General features: G+C 42.4%; 2 protein-coding genes across 5 annotated transcripts in view; one reads left to right on the forward strand and one right to left on the reverse strand.

Annotated features, from left to right (window-relative positions):
- The first annotated feature begins 724 nt into the window (after positions 1-724).
- The window catches only part of LOC105280434 (elongation factor-like GTPase 1), a 31879-nt gene continuing 10286 nt past the window's right edge, over positions 725-22317 (forward strand). Inside the window, exons 1-4 of one of the 3 annotated variants that reach the window (XM_011340999.3) lie at positions 725-1365; positions 1443-3970; positions 4226-4348; positions 4654-4799. In XM_011340999.3, coding sequence (XP_011339301.1) covers positions 1303-1365; positions 1443-3970; positions 4226-4348; positions 4654-4799 — 2860 coding nt within the window. In that variant the 5' untranslated portion in view covers positions 725-1302. The remainder of the gene's footprint in view (positions 1366-1442; positions 3971-4225; positions 4349-4653; positions 4800-22317) is intronic. The other 2 variants (XM_011341000.3, XM_020032003.2) reach the window with 2 other exon arrangements.
- Positions 5012-22303, reverse strand: LOC105280432 (cell wall protein DAN4). Of its 2 annotated transcripts, XM_011340997.3 has the most exons (6): positions 20015-22303; positions 15693-16479; positions 7095-7349; positions 6266-6416; positions 5867-5989; positions 5654-5764 (listed from the first exon to the last, which is right to left on the reverse strand). In XM_011340997.3, exons 2-6 carry the CDS (start codon positions 16347-16349, stop codon positions 5682-5684), a joined length of 1269 nt encoding a protein of 422 aa, XP_011339299.1. In that variant the 5' UTR covers positions 16350-16479; positions 20015-22303; the 3' UTR covers positions 5654-5681. The 2 variants fall into 2 exon arrangements, with proteins under 2 accessions (XP_026829825.1, XP_011339299.1); XM_026974024.1 differs by having other exon boundaries at positions 5012-5764; positions 15693-22215.

Consider the following 22317-nt stretch of genomic DNA (forward strand, 5'->3'; position numbering starts at 1 on the left):
AGGTTTCCTTCCTTACCCAGTGGATTACCTTTTGGCCTGGATTTTGATATTATAGACACTGTGAGTATATTTATTAATTATTAATATAAAATTTATTAATATTTATTATATATATTACTAATATAAGAATATCGATCTATATAATTACTTGTTGCGTTCATTTTGTAAACTCGCAAGTCCGAGTATTTATATATTTAATTTTACCTACATTTATTTAGCTTTATTTTATTTAATCTGTTTAGGTAGTTTTGTAAGATAGTTTATTTAGTTTGTTAAGTTAATTGGTAAGATATTATTAGTAGTTATAGACAAGTTAGTATGTTTTTTGGCTGCGACGGACAGGGAGCGTCTCAATTGCACACGTACATTGCATACGTGAAGTGAGACAAGGATATTTTTTTCCCACTCCAACTTATTGCACCAGTTCAGCAATAAAAAACAGACCTAATCGCAGCCTTAATATCCACCCTCTATACGTAATATTTCGAAGTTCGAAAGAAACACCGTGTCTCGGAAAGATATACATAAAATGCTTATTTCACATTCGCGGAAGTGCTAGGATCAAGTTTACTGTATCTATTCATTTCCATCTTTTCGTCGATCTTAACTCATTTATCTTGTTTGTATCATTGCGAGTGTAAAAGACGACGGTTTTCCTCTACGAATAAAATTAACCCGCTTGAATGTTAAAAAAAAGTACTTCGCTTGAAAAGTACGCATGCATGCTAAATTCGCGCGTCTGCGCATGCTAGAGCAACATGGCCGTGCCCATCTTCGCGATCCGCGGGTAACCACTGTTGAACGTGCTCGGTGCGAAGGGAAAATCGCCCTGATCGAAGACGTGGATCGCTTTGTCGCAAGCAGAAGCCTCGTGGAGAGCCGATCGCGTAGAGATACGCGAAGCAAGTAGGAGCGAACGGCAAGCGTGACGTCACGTTGATGCGCCTAACCTCTTAGACTCGCAAGTGCCGATCCGTGTTACGTCGTTTTCGGCTACCCGATCGAGAGCGTATCGCACGTAGCGTCGACGAAAGGAGATATTCTGCCCGTGCTCGTACGCACGTCCCCCGTGTGTGTTCCATCGCGCCGATAACCGATGTCCGCTGGCATGTTCCGCACGACGACAACGAGGCCGTTCAACCTACGATACATTCTCGCGTTCGACGAACCTTATGCGCTTTGGAGACAGAATAAAGTGAAATAGTGTTTGCTGCGACTGCGTATGTGAATTCGATCGGTTAGATTAACTTATTTTTTTAATAGATAGTCTATACTCATGGTTTTTCTACGTATATATATTGTATGTGCACCAATACGCTCACTGTTTCTCGTTGCCGCGATTACGATTTCGCTCATAGTTTAAACGTGAATATATATGCATATATACATATTTTTGTATACACTGCCCGACGTTTCATATTTATTTTGATTATTTTATCCAGCTAACAATGCGTCGTATCACTGTGGAGAGGTTCAACGATATTCAAGCTGATACCAAGCGTATCAGGAATATTTGTATACTGGCACACGTAGATCATGGGAAGACCACTCTGGCGGATTCTCTCGTCGCGAGTAACGGTATCATCTCTCACAAATTGGCTGGCAAGCTTCGCTATTTGGACAGTAGGCCGGATGAACAGATACGTGGGATCACAATGAAATCCAGCTCCATAACGCTCTACCATATGTACAACGAAACGGATCATGTGATAAATTTAATTGACTCCCCAGGGCACGTAGACTTCTCCTCCGAGGTATCGACAGCCGTCAGGCTCTGTGACGGAGCTCTCATCATAGTCGATGTAGTGGAAGGCGTATGTCCTCAGACACGTAGCGCCCTATCTATAGCGTATATCGAAGGTCTGAAGCCTATTTTAGTACTTAATAAAATAGACAGATTGATCACGGAAATGAAATTGACATCGTTGGATGCTTACATCCGTTTGACGCAAGTCTTGGAGCAGGTAAATGCTATTACGGGAGAGCTGTTCGCGAGTGATATTATGGAACGCGAGGACAGAGAGAAGACAGTTACAAGCCGGTCGGACAAGGTGAACGAAAGAGATTTGGCCGATTGGCAATCGATGTTGGAGGAGGTAGACGACTCGAATTTATATTTCTCCCCGGAGCAAGGAAACGTTTTATTTACTAGTGCAATTGATGGCTGGGGATTTAGTATAAAAGAATTTGCCAAGATTTATTCAAATAAATTAGGATTTAGTGAGAGAGTTCTGTGTAAAACGTTATGGGGAGATTTTTACCTGAACAACAAAACCAAGAGGATCATGAAAGGAGCTCAAGAAAAAGCGAAGAAACCGCTCTTTGTGCAACTTATTTTAGACAATATTTGGCTACTGTACGAGACTGTGGTGATACGCAAAGACAAGAATAAGTTGCTGGCCATGACTGAAAAGTTGAATGTTAAATTGTCAACGCGAGACATGAGACACACGGACCCGAGAGTACAATTGCAAGCTGTTTACTCGCAGTGGCTTCCCCTAGCACAAATTTGCCTGGACATGGTATGCGAGGAGATTCCAGCACCACATAATTTAACTAGTGAAAAAATTGAACGGTTGTTAAGTGGAAACGGCGATTTCTCAGCACTACCTCCTGAGACTCAACAACTCAAAACCACATTCCTATCGTGCGATCCGCGGCAGGCGTCGGTTATCGTATTCGTGTCGAAAATGTTTCCAGTAGATAGAGACATGCTGCCTGAGAACAGACTGAAACTATTGACAGCGGAGGAATTGTCAGAGAAAAGAGAGATCGTCCGACAGAGGCATCGGGAGCGGTTGATGCAAAAACCCGTAGAGAATCAAGAAGGGGGTACGTGCAATACTAGCTATAATAACGACGAGGACGCGAAGCATGAAGAAGAAGAGGTCACTGATAAATCGGACAGCATATTGGTAGCTTTCGCCAGGATATACTCGGGGACTATAAAGATCGGCGATGAGCTGTACGTCCTGGGACCGAAACATGACCCCGGCGTCGCTCTGGAACGCGAGAGAGCGGGCGAGAGAATAGATCCGTCGCTTGTGCTTAAGGACCTGAAACCTGGAAGGCATGTCACGAAAGTGACGATAGGAAAATTGTACACTCTCATGGGGAGAGAGCTCGTAGCAGTGAACGAAATACCAGCGGGTAACGTCTTCGGCATCGGCGGCTTAGAAGAGCACGTACTGAAGACCGCGACTCTTTCCACGACGATTGCCTGTCCCTCGTTCACGGAGCTGACCTCCCTCGCGGTTCCCATCTTAAGGGTAGCTCTGGAGCCGACGCATCCCAACGACTTACCGAAGCTCATCAGCGGCTTGAAACTGTTGAACCAGGCAGACGCCTGTGCTCTCGTGCACATGCAAGAGAACGGTGAAATTATCCTGAGCACGATCGGCGAGGTTCACTTGGAGAGGTGCTTGGAAGATCTTAAATTGAAGTACGCCAAGATAGATATCAATGTGTCGGAACCAATTGTGCCATTCCGCGAGACTATAGTGCCACCTCCAAAGCTCGACATGATGAACGAAGCGATTGAGAAGAAGAAGACGGATCATGTCAGCCTCGAACTGTGGACGTACAATCGGCAATGTCGCTTCGAGATAGACGCGAAACCTCTTCCGGAGAATGTGACGAAACTATTGGAGAAAAACGCAAAGCTAATAAAATTGTTAGATAGTTATTGTGATAAATCTATAGAAGAGAATGGAGAGCACGAGAGTCTCTTTTTTGATGAGAGTCAACCGAACGAAAAATCCATATCCGACAGGAAGCAGAAGAAAATAAAAATATTCAAAAATGAATTGGAGGCAGCTTTTCTCGAGGCGGGATGGAGGGGTAACGTATTAGATAAAATATGGTCATTCGGTCCCCGAAAATGCGGACTCAATATCCTGTTGAACGAGACGGATTACAAACAGAAGAAATTTTGGGAGCAGCGAAGCACAAACATCGATCCCCGTGCTATGTGAGTATTTTGCATATTCTGTAATTAACGCAAGAGATTATTATCGCATGCATATCTTGGAATGCAATTGATAAATTAAAAATCGAACACAATATGAACATGTATGAACGTAATTTAATATAAATATACCACAGTAAATGTAATAAATAATATACATAAAGGAAGAATAAAAAAGATATATAGACTGCGACTTATCCTCTGAGACTTATTCCAAGTGATAGTAATACATATTATTTTTGTATAAAATTATTTCAGATACGACAGCAACATAGTCAATGGATTCCAGCTTGCTACATTGGCTGGTCCTTTATGCGAAGAGCTCATGATGGGTGTCTGTTTCATTTTGAAGAAATGGGAAATTTTTGATTCTTCACACAGGTAAGTGTGCATCACTAGTTAAGAAATCATTATGTAAAATATAAATAATATAAAAAAATATAAATAAAATATCATCTTTGATTAAAAAATGCTGCTTTAAATGGTAAATGCGTTTTGCAATTATTTTTTTGGGGAAAACATTTCTAGTTATGGTGCAATAGATGCTTTAAACAGTGTAGGAATGGAATTAAGCAAATAAAGAAGTCAGATTTGATCGCGCCATTATTACCATTTAAAAATTTAACTATTTTAATTAAACATTACTTGCATTAAATAATAACGCATGTTTATATATGTGTTTGCAGCGATTACAGCAGCAGTCAGGGAAATTTGAGTGGTCAATTGATGTCAGCGTGTAAAGACGGTTGTCGACGGATTTTTAGTCTACGGCATGCCCGATTGATGACTGCAATGTACAGCTGCAGCGTTTTATCCAATTCGGACGTTCTCGGTGAGTAATATAATATGATTGACCAACCGCTCTTATTTGTAAGTCCATGTATCCTTGAATCCCTGTATACGCGCAACGAGCATATTTTGATTCTTCTTTAGATCACGCAGCTATAAGCGCGTAAAAATATCCACATTGATGCATTACAAATTAATAAGTTGATTCTAATTTGGAAAATTGGATAAAACGAGAAAAAAGATTTAGGTAATCGATTTAACGGGTTGCGAAAATTCAGGTACAATATATTCCTTATTTTCTTTTGTTTTTTTTTAATCACGCACAATCAGTTCCTTTATGTTGTTATGGAACGGCGAAGCCGTTCGTTCTTTTCACATAATTATTTATTAAAGTATCGTGTGTAATTAATCAGTAGTTCAAATTACAAATATAGAAACCATGAACAATAAATACGCTTACAACGAATATTTAAGTAGATACGATATTAAGTAAATACGATAATACAAGCCACATAAATGATTTCAACTATCAACTCTCATATGGACGTGCTGGAGTATGTGTATGCATGTGTATACGCATACGCTAAAACAAAATTTTCAAAAATCGATACTTGTCATCATTTTTCAAAAATAAGTCAGCAAACGTCTAAGGAAATTATAAATAAAATTGAAATGATATTTAGTTAATATTAATTTTGTTTGATTTACTTTATATGATAAGTCTGAATTGACTTTTTACTCTTGCACGACTATTTGAGAGTTAAGAAAACGCAAAAGTGACAAGATGAAAATATAAAAAAAAAGAAGAGTCCGAGCGAGAGATTTTTGAGAGAGTGTCTCAGGAAATTATAAATATAGTAGTATTATAAATTAATGTTTAAATTTTCGTCGATGGCAGATATGGGGTGGGATATCGTGTCGAAAGCTATTCCCAGAAAGACGACGTCGCCATCAACTGTCGCACCTTGTGCCAAGGGAAGCGTGGTTTCTCTTCGTTCTCTAAGTGTCCTAGTAACATATCAAACGTACGTTAGTTACAAAATTCGCATCCGCGAGAAAGCCGGAACAAAGGAGTTTCGAAAAATTATACGACATTTAGAATTAGCGTACCTGAAATACTGCGCGCGTATCGCAGCGGTCGACCTCTTCTATTTCCTTGCACGCACATCATTCCGTACACTCGAATACCCGGGACGCTGGCATAAGTTGGCTGATCGTGGCTCATAGGCCCCTCTGCGAAGGAACATAGAACTCTACACTTAATCACATAAACTAGGAGAATTTATTTCTTCGCGAATCAAATATGATATGAGATTCGTTACTGTATCACTAAATTTTATGTGAGTTTGATGCTCCTTTGATGAAATAATTTATGAAAGATTTCAGGAATTTCCATATCATCTTGAAAGTACAGTATGACGATTCTGAGTGCTTTCGTTACAAAATCGTTAGTTTTTGTTCAATTTTTGGATCTGAGATGTTAAATCAAATTAGAACTTTGCTGCTTACCGAGTATGTTTGTGTCGGGACACCGACATATTACGAGATAATGGGACTTTCCCGTACGCACATTCTGCAATGCCAACAAAGACCAGTCTCTCGATGCTCTGCATTCTCGCATCTCGGCAACCGGCTCGCACGTTTTCACTAAGGTCAAGGCCTGAAACAAATATGACCATAATGAGCGATACTTTTATAGGTCTTTCTGATTAAATGAATTAATTCATCTATATTATTATACATAATATGCGTGAGGATATACACATGTGATAATATAATTGAACTCAATATGCTCGGCACATTATAATTATAAAATCGTCAAACGATTAAGAGAAAAGAGTTATTTACACTTTGCAAGCTTGAAAGTGCGCGATATTTGTACCGAATATTCAAGCTCGCGTGTACTTCCGCGTATCGAATCCTTCCGAAACTGATTCGTCAGCATGTAAGTCACGGTTAGTACACCGAACGAAAGTGAACGAGTTTTTCTCACGGCAGGAAACTCGTGTTAAGAGCGCCGAGATTCTCCTAGCCGGTCATGCCGGGAATGGCGCCATGCCTCGGTACCGTTCCCGTAACAGATGAACGCGTTAAACGCTAGAATAAAACGCACGAAACGGTAACTTTTAGTTTTACAGGCCCGAGGAGCTCAATTTCGCACACATTTTTATTCGTAATGCGTAAACGTGCGACAGTTTCAGGATGATTCAGTGTCGCCTCAATTAAAAAAAAAGATTTGGGTCTCCTAAGTCATTCTTTTTAGATTTAATTTTCTCCTATATTTTATTTACAATAGAAAAGCTGTCGAGCAGATAGAGCAGATTTTCTTTTCACCAACCTTGGTTCGTGGATCGGTTACTAGCTCGGTTGTGTGCAGATCGTCGCTGTCCAAGGATGCGCTGCAAGGATCCCGATATCTTCCGGGACAGGCGCATAGGGGTTGCGTGAAGTTCAGTCGGACGTAAACGGCATTGCACACTTGTTGAACGGCGCATTCCGGTAGCAAGTAGATGTGTTGGTTGTGCGGATAGTAGTGATACTTGGTTGGTTTCGCGAGCGCTGCACTTGCTCCCTCCGGCAGTCGTACCCCGGTCTGCAAATTGACGCATCCGACTAAGCTTTGTACTTTGAGGCAATACCGCAGCAATGTATCGCGTATCGCGTGGTTTACGGGGAAAGAACATACAACTATGCGCATCCTATCGCGCAATCATTTTCCGGGTAACAAGCACACACGAATCCACGGGTTCGATCTCGTACTAGGATCATAGGAATTCTTCTAAAAACTTTCACGTTTTCTCATCGACTGACGTAATTGTAGTCTTCGGTGTAATCGGAACTTATTCTTTACGAAGAGATGTTTCTTTTTTAGAAATGAGATATTTTCTAGAGAGAATATAGGCTTCTTAATTTAGGTCGATAATGAAAATGACATCGCCTCATAGCCGTGCATAGATGCGTATTTAGATTGAATTGTGCATTGTTATTGCACCATAATTTCATCGTAAACGAGGCTATGTTGTACTCAGTATCTTATTAACAATGTTTCTGTGCCACGAAGCGATTGTGCGACTTTTCACTTCGTTGATTTGCACTTTCCCTTTATGATCCTATATATTGTGTTTACTGATTAAGATATATAATTAAGATATTGAATGTACAAAATAGAAACGCGATCCGAAATACTGATTTCCGTTCTAATATTGACCCAGTATCGTAAAATATCGAACTTGCTCGAGGAGAGAATGCGTTCGTTGTCACAAAATAAATGCTAATATTTAACACGCGGCACAAAGATCTTCTATGAAAAACTTGATCAAACAGTTTTAGATTTTCGATTTAAAATGATTAATTCAAAAATGACGAGTTGTTTTCTCGTGAAATAAGACATGTATTCCGTGGAGAAGTTGTACGTGCCAATCGCGTGATAGAGATTGTTATGTATGGAAAGGAAGCCGACCACGGAGAGAAATAAGATGGGCAAAAAAAGCGGTACGCTCGGAATGAGAGAAAAGACGAAAGAAAGGCCACGGGCAGGCGAAGGCAAACGCTGTATCGATGGGGTACAAGATGGTCCGTACGGATATCCAACTGCCAGCCAACTTCCTGGAACGTGAGGCTATGCGCCATCGACGATGGGTCTCTTCGCCTTCGCCTGATCCTGGTCTTCTTTATGGCGTATCGTTTACCTCGTTTACCACTCGTTTATGTCGCTATCATTTCGTGCGATCCTATCCTCGAAATGCTGCAGAACAGCGATATAAATAGTTCGCCGCGTATCCCGGTCGTTGGTTTTAGTATTCGCTCTTCAAAAGAAGATTGAGGAAGCTATCGGCATTTGCGGTATTGTTACGCATGTTTCTTAGATTATTTAACGCAGGGATTGTTGAAACTTGGATCGTGGCTACTGAAATAGATCAGTCTGATCCGACAACAGATACACGTCTCGCGGTATATTAAAAAAAAATAAGACGGTATTTTTTTGTATCTTGCAAGCAAAATGTAGGGAACGCGACCGCTAATCTGCGGGACGTTAACCGGGGTAAAATCAGCGATGTCTTTAACAGAGAAGGATCAGGTACTGTTGGTCTTGGGAATTTGTCTTGGCTGCATCCTGCGGTAAACCGTCGGTCGAGCATGAATGAAGGAAAAACGACGGCCGTTCGCGGAAGAACGCTGACAAGACGCTCTATGGCTTCCCGGAGAAGCATGTCCGAAATACCCCGTTTCAAGTTTCGACGATAGCATCGCTCTCGGTACCAGTCACGGGTGAACGCGCTAATTGTGGGTCATTTCGACCTACAGGAGTCGTTGGAGACTTTGCGAACTTCGCCTGTTTTTTCCTATTTTTTTCGATCTGCCATCCACGCCGCGCAAGCCATACCACCGTTGACCATAATCGGCGGTGATCCGCGTCGTTTGTCCGATTTCGCATTTTCCAGATGATCTCCTCTTGCTCGAGCCGAGTGGAGCCGACGACCTAGAGGCGTAAAACCGCCCGACTTCAAAAATAATGTCATCGCGTGCCGTGTAATCCACCACGTGACTCGGGCTACAAAACGCTCGTTTATAAAGCGGTCGTTGACCGAAACGCGATTGCGTTCTCTTGAGTTCTCTGAGGTCACTTTGTCGGATTTACTTTGCGCGATTCTTCTTTCAGATGATCCGCTTTTTTCTTTTCTTATCTTCCTACTTCTTCTTCCGTGCCCGCGCGCGCGTATGATGTTTATTTTACGACAAAGAAGTTCTCCAATTTATCACTCACTAGTATAGCGGTATAGCTTCACAGGCACGAAATGAAGATGATGAAGATAGACCTGGATAGCAACAATGAATAACAGTTATCGAATAGGAAATATTGGATTGTGACATCCCGTTTGTGTCTAACCTACTCTCTAATTTATTCTAATTTTAATTTAATTAACGTTGCTTTTTTTAAGTAATTTATTGATTAATATATTCATGCTATCGTAACTCTTAATGGATTCTAACGAAGATAGGAAGTATATGAGAAATACTTTAAGAGAAATATTTCCGAGATATTACACCACGTTCTTCATATAATCTTCTCTTCTTCTTGCACTTTTCTCGTTCAATGCTTGTTTCATGTTACATAGAAAATATGAAAAGCACCTGTAGCTTCCTTGAGCAGGTCGCAGTGAGGATCCGATCGAGACGAAATCAGTGATTGATTCGTCATTCTTATTCCACATAAATGCGAATAGAAGAGCTCGTGTGCTTATTGTTCGCGCGAATCGTTATTCGTAGCCAAATGTACGAAGTAGCGCAGAGTGAATCGATTAAAACTGACGAATAGGCTGTGCTAAATTACCCATGGCGATACCAGATTATTACTCGTTCCTCTCAACGGCTATTCTTCTTCCGTATTCCCTTTTTTTTTCTCTCCTCTATCTTTCTTTTTTATTTTCTGAATCTGCATTTTCTTTTCGTCTCGTCGTCGTCACGTTCCACTACCGATATTAGCACCGGCTGATCCGTTTGCGTCACGACCGTGAACGCTCGCCCTCCTTTCGCCGTTTGTAGATTCGTCGAGCTAATGCGTTCGACATCGCGAAGCGCGGGTCGCCTCGATGGTCCCCTCGATCTTCGAACATGCTTGTCTCTCGGTATTACTGACGGAAAGAAAAAACCGCGTTTGAAGCCAAAGATTCATTAAATCGTTCGATTATGAAGAACGGCTTTCGTGGATCGGAGTATCTCCGGTGTGGCCTGATCTCATTCATTATTTCCAGTCAACGAAAAAAGAAAAAGAACGTTTCTTATCGAGATTGCCGCAGGTGTTGCGAGGAAAAGAAAAAGGCTCAACATGCGACATAATTGATGCGCTGTGCATTCATTTAAAACCTCGAGAATCATTAGCCGATACTGTAATCGCTGCGGTTGCAGTCTCGGATATCGTGTTCGTCGTGACAAATCGTCGCGGATGCCGGCGTTTCCGAGATTCTTACAATACAATTATTAACATTGAGGAAACGAACCAACCCGGTTCGTTTACCGTTGCGCTCTTTTCATGGTTGTTTTTGTTAGATTAAGTGCCTGTGTAGAAACCATCGAGCATCCAGCGCTATTATTAGTCGCGCACGAAATAACGCTCAGTGCCCCGATGCACTGTCACAGAAGTATAATGAGAAAGAGAGAGCTCCCTTCACATTTTTTTTAAATATTTAAATCTTAACCGAAAAATTAAAAGTAACGTGCGTGTCCTCTTACTCTTGTTTCAATTATGGCGCGCACTTTCTCGTAAGATCTTGTGATATACAGAATTACTTAATCCCTCGGTGAAACGCGTGAAAGTAAAGCAACAAATATCGAATATCGACCGTAATGTTACGTAGCATCAACTGGCTATTTGTTAATTCCAGGGTAATCGAGTTATCTTTTCATGCGTCAGTTTCTCTTCGGTCAAGAAACAAATTTATGCTAATGGAAGTATCAGATACTTTGTGTAGTTACCGACTACCAGTCGTGATGATATAATTTTTGAAATTATATATTTATATCGCATATTCATAGTCTTCTTAAGGAAATTCGTGTTACAGCAACGCTCCGTTACGCGTAAGTCGGAAGCGCGCGTAGCGAGGGCAAAATTCCTATTCGGGACCGTTAGCAAAGTTCTCTATTTCTATCTTCCTCGCTATCGTATGCAAACACGGCGTAGGTTGCTGCTGAAAGGCCAACCGCGAATGTTGGGATACATTTACCGATGCCAATATTGGGTAGGTAATTAAAACGGCATCCGAAATACTCGTAAGGAAGTGCCGGTACGATATTGTTGCGCGTTAAGAACCCATTGCCGCGATTCCGCGATCCGCAATCGAAGTAAGAGGCTTATGCATCCATAGGAAGCGATATTATTTTAATCTAAATACGTTTAGCGGTCTACTTCTAGTTAATTGCATGTGTTGCAATAAAAAGTACGCCTCCGTAAAAGTGTTCCACGCTTACGTGGAAACTTCCATATATGTCCATTTTATTTTACAACTTAATTTTACGTGGAAACTTATCGCGTATGCAGGATATTTCATCGTTTCACCTTGTACCGCTACTCCGGGGTAACATCAACCAGGTGTCTGCCCCCGATAAGAGCTTCAGATTAAGGCAAGACACTTGGCCTTACCGCGTGTATTACCTTAGTAATTTAGTAATTGTTCATTAAGAGGAAAGTACAGTAATGATAATCGCGTTGATTCAACCGCAGGGTTATGTAACAGATACATGTGGAGCGCAGTCTGTTATTGTGTTATTGCACTCTGCGAAAATCAAGAACTTACTTCGCAGTATCAAGCATGTCGAAGTTCAGTCGAACAACACGCGATCAAGATACGATTACTTTAAGACATCCGTGACTAATGTGTACATTCGTTGTGTACTGTAATGATTTTGCCTGACCAAGCGTGCTTCCTTTTTGCGAATACCGTATAAGCGAGAGGAACCGCTTCCGCATGAACGTTATAGAAGCGACAGCATCGTAAAGAAAAATGTACGCAACTTAATCTCCGGAGCCGGAGACATCCCAAGCGCGCGCGTTGATTCTTCCCGACGCCAAGATAGCTGTCTCTTGCTTCACTTTTCCCGTCCTAGTGGCGAAGATATCCAATTCCCATACGCCACATCCGGGGCGAAATCGGTATTCGGTATTGAAGCACGTGCACGCGAACAATTCCCAGCGATTTTCATTCGATATTAGATGAATAATGGTGTGACTCGTATCACCTTACGCTATGCGGCTCTACAACCCGCAATTACGCCCCGAGCTCTTCTTTCCATGGACATTGTATGTTCATTTGTACCAGTTCACTGCAAAACTCACTCGGCTAGGCGTTGTAAGCGCACGTTGTACGGCCAATTAATCCTCGTCGAAGTCCCGACCCGGCCGGTTTCACCAACGTCGGTTAACTTTAACCGCGCTTTAGAAGCAATTTTCTCTGTTTCTCTTCAGATCATAGCACTGACTATAATATAGGTAGAGGAAGTAAATGCAATTAATCACGGATAATTAAACCGTGGTTAATTGAATTTTCTTCCTGTCTCCATTATATCACAGACGGTGTTACGACCTGAATGGGGAATTAATGAAATTAAAGTTAATTAGATTTATTTCTGATTGCAGGCATATTTTATTTTTGTCGTCATTATAGGAGAGAATTCTTGCCTTTTTTCCTTTCGTTACTGATTTAATACTGAAATGCTTTCTATTGAATGCGTTTTTATAGCTGATGGTAACACCCACGATAACGCTACACCCTCAGAAAGGATTTCTGATAACAAGACGAAAAATATTCTTGACTAATTTAATCGTATTACAGGTATAAAAAATATGAAAATAAACAATTTTTAATTTAAATCAGTAATTTCTATTCTTCTCTCTCGAATTAAATAAGATTGTCTTACTGTCTTGAGACAAGAGTAACATATACAAATTTATGCTTATATATTCTTCTATGTAGAATAATTTGATATTAGCGCCACTTTATAGTAGGCTTTGTCGATGTCGACGCATCATTTTCTCACAGTCGCTCGTCGACTCGGCGCTTCTGCGTCCTTTATTCCGATAAAACGGCTAATATTTATGTGTTGCAATCGAAAATCGAGAAAGTGTTTCTGTTATTTACAATGAATAAGTGCAATACTCTACAAGAAATATTAAAAGATATGGAAATGTAAGTAAGTATATACAATATACTTACTTGAGAAATAAGATTCGAGATAAGACATTTCCACTTATTCATTGTAAATAACAGAAACGCAGAAACACTTTTCCGATTTTCGATTACAACACATAAATATTGGCCGTTTTGTGCAGATTCTACAAATTCTCTTACAAGAATAGAATAAGATGTCTTTTAGATCTCACAATATTCTTAAATCAAGAATATTGTGAACTTGCTACAAATTTTTATCTAAATCCTTCTGAGAAAATTAATGAGATAGCACCAAGATTATTTAAATCTAGATTTTAGAATTTTCTATTCAAGATTAAAATATGCTTCTTTTCAATAATAAATATGATTGTCGCTATAGCGATCTTATTTTATGATAGATTAAAGAGTAATAGCATTAAGTCCAGAAATCTTTTCTGTGGGTGTACGATTCGCATATTACGCAATGCATTACGCATTTAATACATTTATGCGACTAGAAAATTGTAGGATTGTAAAAATTACTCGATGCGAGGAATCTTTTTGCAAGATATATATAGCAATAGATATATATAGCCGTCCCATATAGCGCGGATATTACTTATGTTGTTTTGCATTTCGCGGCATAACAGATGGATGGATCAATAATTCCATTACGCGGAATATCGCATATGCGATTTACGCCGTCATTAGCGTTCGTACACTTACCACGGATACGTTAGAATGCTTAATTATTATTAATGTCTCGCGCTGTCCGTTATATCTCGCAACTTCGCTTGCCAATCTTGCGGCGCACACGCCGTATTCCGCGGAACAAAATCGTCCGTTTGTAATCAAGATGCGTTATATTCGCCTGTTTCATCGTAAATGATTCAACGGTTTCACAGACCATCGGTACGTATCGCCGTTACCACGGCGAAGATGCGTATAATAGAGAGAAGAGGAAGAAGAGATGAGGATCAGACGTGGTCTTAAAATATGTAAATTAGAGCCGACTGCAGAAGTTTTATGCAACTGCGAGAAAAATGAGGTCTCCCTTTGGCTAGAAAAGATTCGCCCGAGGTGACCCAATTGCCTGATTCATCTCGCTTATCGCGCGCACACTCGAGGAATGAGCGACGAACGAGCACACACTCGATTAACTTCGATAATTACGACGTATCCCGTACGTCCACTCGTATCCGAATGCTGATTACTTTCTCGTTTTTGCTATTTTGCACGTGTATCCGTCCTCCCGGCGGTGCACGTAGAACACGTATTTTCTACGTAAGGAGTATGTGCGGCGTACATACGCTACTTTCTCGGTCGACCTATATGCGATTTTTTTCTTAAACCCCATACGATCTTCTATGTCGGCTGTATAACTCGAATCTGGGTTCCTTTCTATCGCGCATCATCGGGTACACGCTTTGCTACGCTCGCTTGTAAAGTAGGGAGAGCGAGCAAGAACGGAGCAAGCGCGGGTGACTTTTTTTCTGATACGAAATTATTCTTAGCGTTTTACTTTATGCCGCGTCCGGCTTGGCAATCTGGAGTTTTATTGGGATTGGGAAGTTTCTCACACATACTTGGTTTTTCCTGTTTCATTTCTTTTCGATCTACTCTGAAAACGATTTGTGGCGCCTGAGAACTTCCTATTAAGGTCTGGAATTTTTTCTTATGGTGGCAGATTCTTCGATGAGCTTAAAAGTTCAGTTTCTCTCCTGGCATAAATTAAGAATTCTAATCACGGGGTTACGGCGGATGTGAAACGTGATGAAATATGTTACTTATCAATGCATTTATGTTACACGCGTGAATGAAACGGGAAAAAAAAACAAAAACCACGACAGAAAACCTCTTTTCGCTGGTTTTCTCTCCTATTTTCTCGCGGAAGACTTCCCCGTTTATCTTCCGCATGATTTCCGTTTTTTCTCGCGAGATCCACCGTCATTGTTGGCATGCTGCGTCAATCTTTACGTTAAACCGTACAGAATAGAATGGAGTTTCGAAAATCGTTTCACGTTTCTGCATATCGCGGAACGGCCGTACGTGAAACAGGTCCCTGTGACTCTTGCGAGATACGTCAACGCATCGGTAAAAATCAATGTGAACCAATCGAGAGACTCGATATCTCGGCGAAGTTGTAATTCGCTTATCCATCATGTAAAGTAATTACAAGCAGGAATCTGTGTCGGGATGGTCGAGACCGGCGGTTACGGCAAAAGGAGGAACAATACGCGGTTGGAAAGCAGCGGCAGTCGACCGTTTGCTCGGTCAGGGATTAATGCACTTACCTCGCTGGTGCTGGTGTAATTTGTCGTCAGTTTGATTTGCGGTCTAATCTTTCCGGGCGACTCTCGGGTCTCCTTGGCCGATGTCAAAGGCGCAGTGGTCGTGACATCGGTGACTGCGGCGGCGGAGGCCGCAGCCGCAGACTTCCTCGAGGACAACACCGTGGCCGACAGCAAAGTGTGTTGGGTAGGTGAGATTATCCTCGGGGATGTCTCGGTGAAGGTGGAACCTGTGGCGTCCTGCGGGTCACCGGAGGTCGCGTTCGCTGCGAGAGTCACCGTGGACGATGCCAACGGCGGTGTCGTCGTCGTTGTCGCGCTTGTTGCCGAGATGGTCGGTACCTTCAGCATCGTCGTGGCGGATGTAACGGCTGCCGTTTCCGCAGCTGTTACCGTGGCTGTCGTCGGTGTAATCGTTGTCGAGGAAGGCGACGATAAGTGCAGCGTGGCGTTCTTCGTGTACGGGATCGTTGCTCCATTCGCGATCGGTCTCGATGCCGTGGTCGCGGTAATTACCGAAGCATTCTTGCCTCCGCTGGGCGTGATCGGCGTGGTTTTCTTTCCCTTGACTGAATCGTCGGGACGTCCCTTCGATGACGCCGGCACGGCCGACGCCGTCATCAGCAGCACGAACCAAACGCAACACTTGATTGCCCGCATTCTTAACACTGATGTTAATGAGAAAAAAGCTGCTTCCGCTAATGTATTTTCACTGCTACGTGCAGCACAGTATTCTTCTCTAAGAAGTAATACCGCAGCAGCCAACAAAGTTCTCGGTATCACTTAGAACCTGTAAATAACATAGAAATTATGTTAGTTAACGCGAAATGTGACATAATTACATAATTGCAGTACTCTTGTGAATTCAACTCCTTGGCAAAAAGAAGCGTTTTCAAAGAGAAATAATTTTTCACGGTTATTTTCACTTTTGCGTTTAATGGAAACCTTCTCAGTTATATAATACTTTTCTTCACATTTTCCCTTCCTCTTTTTCTCTCTCTCTTAAAAAATTATTACTTTTGCTTTTCTACGATATCATCAAATGGGAGAAAGGATCGTAGATCGTATATCTTTGCGGTTTGCGGAGATTACGCGGTGCGGATGCGATAATATAGAACGCAACGTATCTTCCATTATGTATCTACTGTCTGAAATAGCGTTTATTTCCGAACAGCTTTAACAGAGTAGAGCTCTCACTTTCGCAACGGTAATTAGATTTTTCTGTAACTGAATATATGTGGTACTTCGGTTACATACGTAGCGTTCGTTGTCCCATTGCGGACGGAAAACAAGCTCGTGATCTTCCCTTTCTTCCGTTACCGAGTTTTTGTCTACAGTTTCTCTTCTAATTTTTCTTTTCTATATACACGTGATACTTTTCGTGTCGCTGTACAAGTAAATAAAGTATATGTTTTGCTAATGCGGATTTAATAACACGGAAAATATACATACATTTTATCCCAGCGCCTACCAAATGTGAAAACGTGATCGAGGTAATTGCCGCGTGTCAAGTTCAGTAGCACTCGCTGCCCGGAGATGGTAGTCTCGTTGCAACCAGAATGTTGCAATCTAATGCAATCGTAGCGTGATGGATTAGAGAATCGTGTAGCTTCCGTTGCATGGAATGTATACGAGATATTCCTCAATTATAGCATCCTTCCTTTCACCCGTGCTCCTTTGATGAGTACGAGGTCGAAACTCTGCTTTAGCGGGAATTCATCAAAAGGCATTCGCGTTCGTCGGGACTTTTATCCTCGATATTCTTTTCCATTTAAGTAACTCGACTGTCGCTCCAGCAAATCGAGAGAGCTGTGTCGAGAGGACAGGGATGAGGTGGTGGACAAGGGGGATAGTGGGTGAGGCACGTGTCGATTTGTTCGTCCTCTCAGATGTTCGCGCATTGGTCCATGGCGAGCTGACCGCTTATCTGCCCGCCTACCTACGTATTTTCCTTTCGCGTGCTCGATCTTGTCCGCGGTCTTGTGCTGCAACAGTTATCGCACGTATGCCATACGACACTGGTGAAATTGGGTCATTCGGTACAAACCGACCATACGAGCCGTTATCTGGTTGCATTTGCAAGGCCGTACCGGACTGCTCGCGGACGCTGCACGCTCCGGGCGTCAGATATTAGGCGTTATGCCTCGTTAGAATGTGTCTCACATTGCTGGATGTGTACGGTAGATGCGTATCTAATCTCACTTATCTTGGCATAACGGAAATCAAAATGCGGTATGGAAATACTTATCGTTACGACGGGATAACTATACGTATAACATTGCGATGAAGCTTTAATCGATGAATTTTAATATAATCGATAAGCTTGAAAGCCGTAACGTGTTAATAGTAGGCAACAAATCTCTCCCAATTACATGTAGATTTGTTGCGGGGGAGCGTGCAATAAACGACACGATAAAAGATGTCTGCTGTTTGGAAACGTCTCGTACTCGCGCTTCTGCTGTAGCGTTCTGCCGCTACAATAAACCGTTTATAATCTTGCGGACTAAGAACGAGTTTCCACGCTTACGCCGCAAAGTTTTTAGAGGCTCGCGGCTTTAAATATATTTATGTGAACAGTACGTTAATTATATTACTTTCTTAATGAAAGACGCGGAAGAAATGGTTCAGAGAGACGGAGGCGCCTGGTGGGGCGAATGAGACTTTCAGAGAATGAATAAGACGATATGAATCCACGCAGGCGTTTACGCTGTCACACGAGACACTGAAATGCTGTGCGATATAAATCACAATTAAGTGAATAAGTGAAAAAAGAAATTGTATACAGGAGGCGATGGATGCGGTATCCTTTCTCACATGCTATTTGGAACGCATTCCTTCGTCGTATTAGCAATTCGATACGCAGCCCCATGCGAGCGGCGAATAATTTCACCGTTAATGAGTACCAAATAACGATCGTTAATTTACTTATGCAAATAAAGAAAAAAGGAGTGCTTGTAGACTGACGGACGACGTGTGCGTTTGTTTCGGCAATTTGTCGGCCTAACGAGACCGAAAGGAAAGCGCACTGTCGGTCGACTGTACACAAAAGCGTGCAATTAGCGATGGACGTGAGTCCAAGTGCTGTTGGACCTCGCGTAAAATCACTCGCGTTCACGTTCGCGCTCACGTTACGCGTCCGCGCGACACATAAAGGATTTCACGCGATTCAAAATGCGCAACCGAGAGACAAAGAGACCCGCGTCAACGTCGCGGACGTGTACCGTCTAACGGGTCTTCTGTTAAATTGGCTTAACATGCTGTAAGCCCTTTTCCTTAGTGTAGCCCCGCGTTCATTGTACCTCACAATCGTCACGTCATTCGCTACAGCGAGATTGCGAATAGTTAGGCTGCTTGTGGCGCAACGTGATGTCAAGGGAACGTATGCCATATGTTCGCTTTCTTTGAACTAATTGAAAAAAACGAGCCTTTAGTTTTTTATAGTATTAATATATTATAATTTTCTGTAAGACGACTTTACTTGTAAGAGTATCAGGGTCACAAGATATGAACACACTGGTTTATTTTTATAACACAAGTAGGATGAGATTTCTTTTTCACGCTGGAAATAATTCGTTTTGCGATTTAATCGCCGAGAGGCAGTAATATGTCATTGTCACGCTCTTCCGTTTTTTCTCAAAGAGAAGTAAACGATATCCGCGGTGAAAAGTATGCAAAATACCGCGAGGAGTTCAGCATCTGGAATATTTAATAAGAAATACACCCACTGCTTCGATTCGCATCGGTAGCGCCGGTAGTTGGACACGTTCCGTAGATCGTAACGGAAATACGAGGAGCAAAGTCGGCGGTTGCGATCGGAATGTTGTTCCTTCAAAGGAATATCTACTCGTGGCGGAATTATCGATTCGGCCGAGTATCGCTCGTAGAAACCAAATCGATGCATAAATTTGCGATACTTTCTCGATCTTTAATTATCGCGTTCTGCGATACCGCGAATTTATCTCATTAAGATGAAGCATTAGTTACGACACTTTAGTTGGAGATACGATTTCCTAACGTCAAGACAAAAAATGTAGCAGTCATTTTATTAATTTATTAATCGAGAAATAAATACTAGTTATATCAAACAATTGTGTAATAGTAGTTACAAATATAGATAGAAAATGACGTCACTATTCATATTTCGATTCATTGAATAGAAACTAGAGAGAATGTTAAAGACCGAACTTGATGACGAATTACGTGTATGTATTTCTAGACCCACGAGTGTCAAGTAAACTCTCTCGCATGAACTTGCGGCACCAAGTACATCGCATCGTTGACCTCGCATCCTGATTAACGATAATGCGAAAACGTCAAGTTCGTACCTCGTGCGGCGCGTAGGTGGGCTGACCCTCGACCCTGACTTTCGTCCTCGCTCCGCTTCGGCCGCGACCTCAGCGGCGACCTCGACCGCGATTCTCGATGGAAAAGAAGGAAGACGTACTCTCGTAGTCCAGCACGTCGCTGACGAGCCGGCGGGCCGGTCGAGTCTAATCACCCGATCGTCTCGGTCTTCCGACTGGTCGACCCCTGCGTCCTCGGTTGATCTTCCGTCGAGGAGGCGCCGCGACCCTGCAAGAGCGCGCACCGCAATCGAATCGCGAGATCCTGGACCGTTTGACAGCGCTATGCTGACGCGGTTCGGACCGGCACCCAAGATCGCGATGGTAGTTCCGCGTTGCGCGTAGCACCCTCTTCCGCGTTCCGAAGCGACGCTCTCACGAGGTGAGCTGCGCCGTTTGCGAGGGCCGTTCTGCTGTGCCGCTGTGCGGTGAAGACGAAGGAAACCCGCGATGAGATTGTTTCGGGGTTTGCGCCCGACTGCGGCCTCGCGTAGGACGCTCCGAGCCTATGAGTCCCCGCTAGTCCCACTTACCAACCAACCAGAAACTACTCGGGTATACTCGGAATCCTAAGCTGCATCTCCGCCAATCCTCCTTTACTCCTTCCTCCGTCGTGCTATCCTCGGGCACGGGCACGCTGTAAGACGCACGTAAGCCCGTGTTCGTCCGGGATTCGCTCATGCTTTTCGTCTTTCGGCGCGGAAGCCGCTGAAAGGCGCGAGCGAGTTTAGCGGCTGGAACCGGTCGTTTCTGCTAATCGGCCGTGAAGGCGTCTTACAAATTGTTAATTGATATTAGCGTAGAAATTACAAGAGAAATGTCCACAAGTCTTTTTTCTCCAAGCAAATGAGCATTAAGAAAAACTGCTCTTGTAACAGCGATTAACTCGTCGCCAGTTTGATCTTAATCCTGGAATATCGCAGCGAGGCCTATCGGAAGCTGTAATGAATTCGCATTGTAAGACGATCTTGGTGCCGTGTTGAAACGCGTGTTCCTTCTTGTAAAACTAGTACCTACAACGATCATTATTTTCATGAATCGCGCACGGGAGAGCGCAAGCCTCACAATTATTACTTCCCGTTGTCGATGGGCTCTCGCTTTATCGCGATTTTTTGATCGCAGACACGGTCGAGTAACACATAGACGTCTGAGGTACAGCCTTTCTCTCTAAAGATCGAACGCATATTCTTCTCGACTTGAAGATGCAGGGTGAAAGTCGGTGGCTATCTACTAGACGCAAGATCAATTTGACGTAGCCGCTAATCATTGTCTGCGGTGCAATCCGGGGAAACTACTACTCTATGGCTATATTTCGCGTGTTGTACGCAGATTCTCTATTCGAAGCAGCAAAGAGGACGTCGAAGATTCAACATCAATATTGACACCGTTGGCAACAGCCAACTGACCACTAGAAATTGGAAAAACTGAACCATTCTTTACGCCTGTACTGGCGTTTTTGCGCTTCGAACAAGGCGAATGCCGATTCACGAGAAGTGAGAACTGTAGAGAAAGAAATGTAACAGTCAAGCATCGGGAAAGAACGGCTCCAAAGACGCGTAACGCAGAAGCGGAATGTCGTAGACTGTGGAAGATGATCTACTGAAGATGCAAGATTTTTATATTCGAGACCAAGAGATATTTTAATCCCCGTAGTGCGTGACTTTGTGTTGTTGTGAAAACATGCGTATTCAGAGTAAATTTTCACCGAGGAAAAATTCTCTCCATATTTATGAGAGAATTCGCTTTCTAAGCTCGATACAAGTTTTATGATAATGCTGTGTGTGTGTCACGGCGCAATCAGATGTACAACTTTTACGGCAATTATCCGAAGATACATCTGCTGCATATTATGTACAGGCAAACTACATAATTGCGGAGAGTAACTTATGGAACAACGTATGGAAATTGATGCGGAGATTCGGTCAATTATTCTTGGCAACTCCTCGCCTAGAAAAATCGCAAAATCCGTACGTAGATGATCTGCATTGTAAATTAAGTAGATGCACCTTGGGATATCCTTGATATCTTGTTTTACTTTAATCTCTGATTTTGCATTAATTAAATATTACTCATCATAACTTGCATTATCGTGAATGCAACCGCAACTAAAGCCCGCAGCGACTTGATTCTTTGTTTCATGATACTATCGTCATCTATGTTAATAAAAAAATAAAAAATATCTCGGGTAACTCGAAATAGAAAAGACATCGCAATGAATCGTGTTTCAATCTAGACGCTTATCTGGACGCTTTGATCAGTGATGACTGGCTGGTCAAAGGTATCTT

The sequence above is a fragment of the Ooceraea biroi genome, chromosome 1 (genome assembly GCF_003672135.1).
Source record: "Ooceraea biroi isolate clonal line C1 chromosome 1, Obir_v5.4, whole genome shotgun sequence".
NCBI classification, from domain to species: domain Eukaryota; kingdom Metazoa; phylum Arthropoda; class Insecta; order Hymenoptera; family Formicidae; genus Ooceraea; species Ooceraea biroi.

Bases quoted from the DNA above. Each gene is read 5' to 3' on its own strand.
- LOC105280432 (XM_026974024.1), bottom strand. From the start codon at position 16,349: ATGCGGGCAATCAAGTGTTGCGTTTGGTTCGTGCTGCTGATGACGGCG. The intron at 7,350-15,692 runs GTAAGTGCATTA...GTCAATTTGCAG, and splicing joins ATTACACCAGCACCAGCGAG to ACCGGGGTACGACTGCCGGA. The intron at 5,765-5,866 runs GTACGCTAATTC...ATATGTTACTAG, and splicing joins ATACGCGCGCAGTATTTCAG to GACACTTAGAGAACGAAGAG.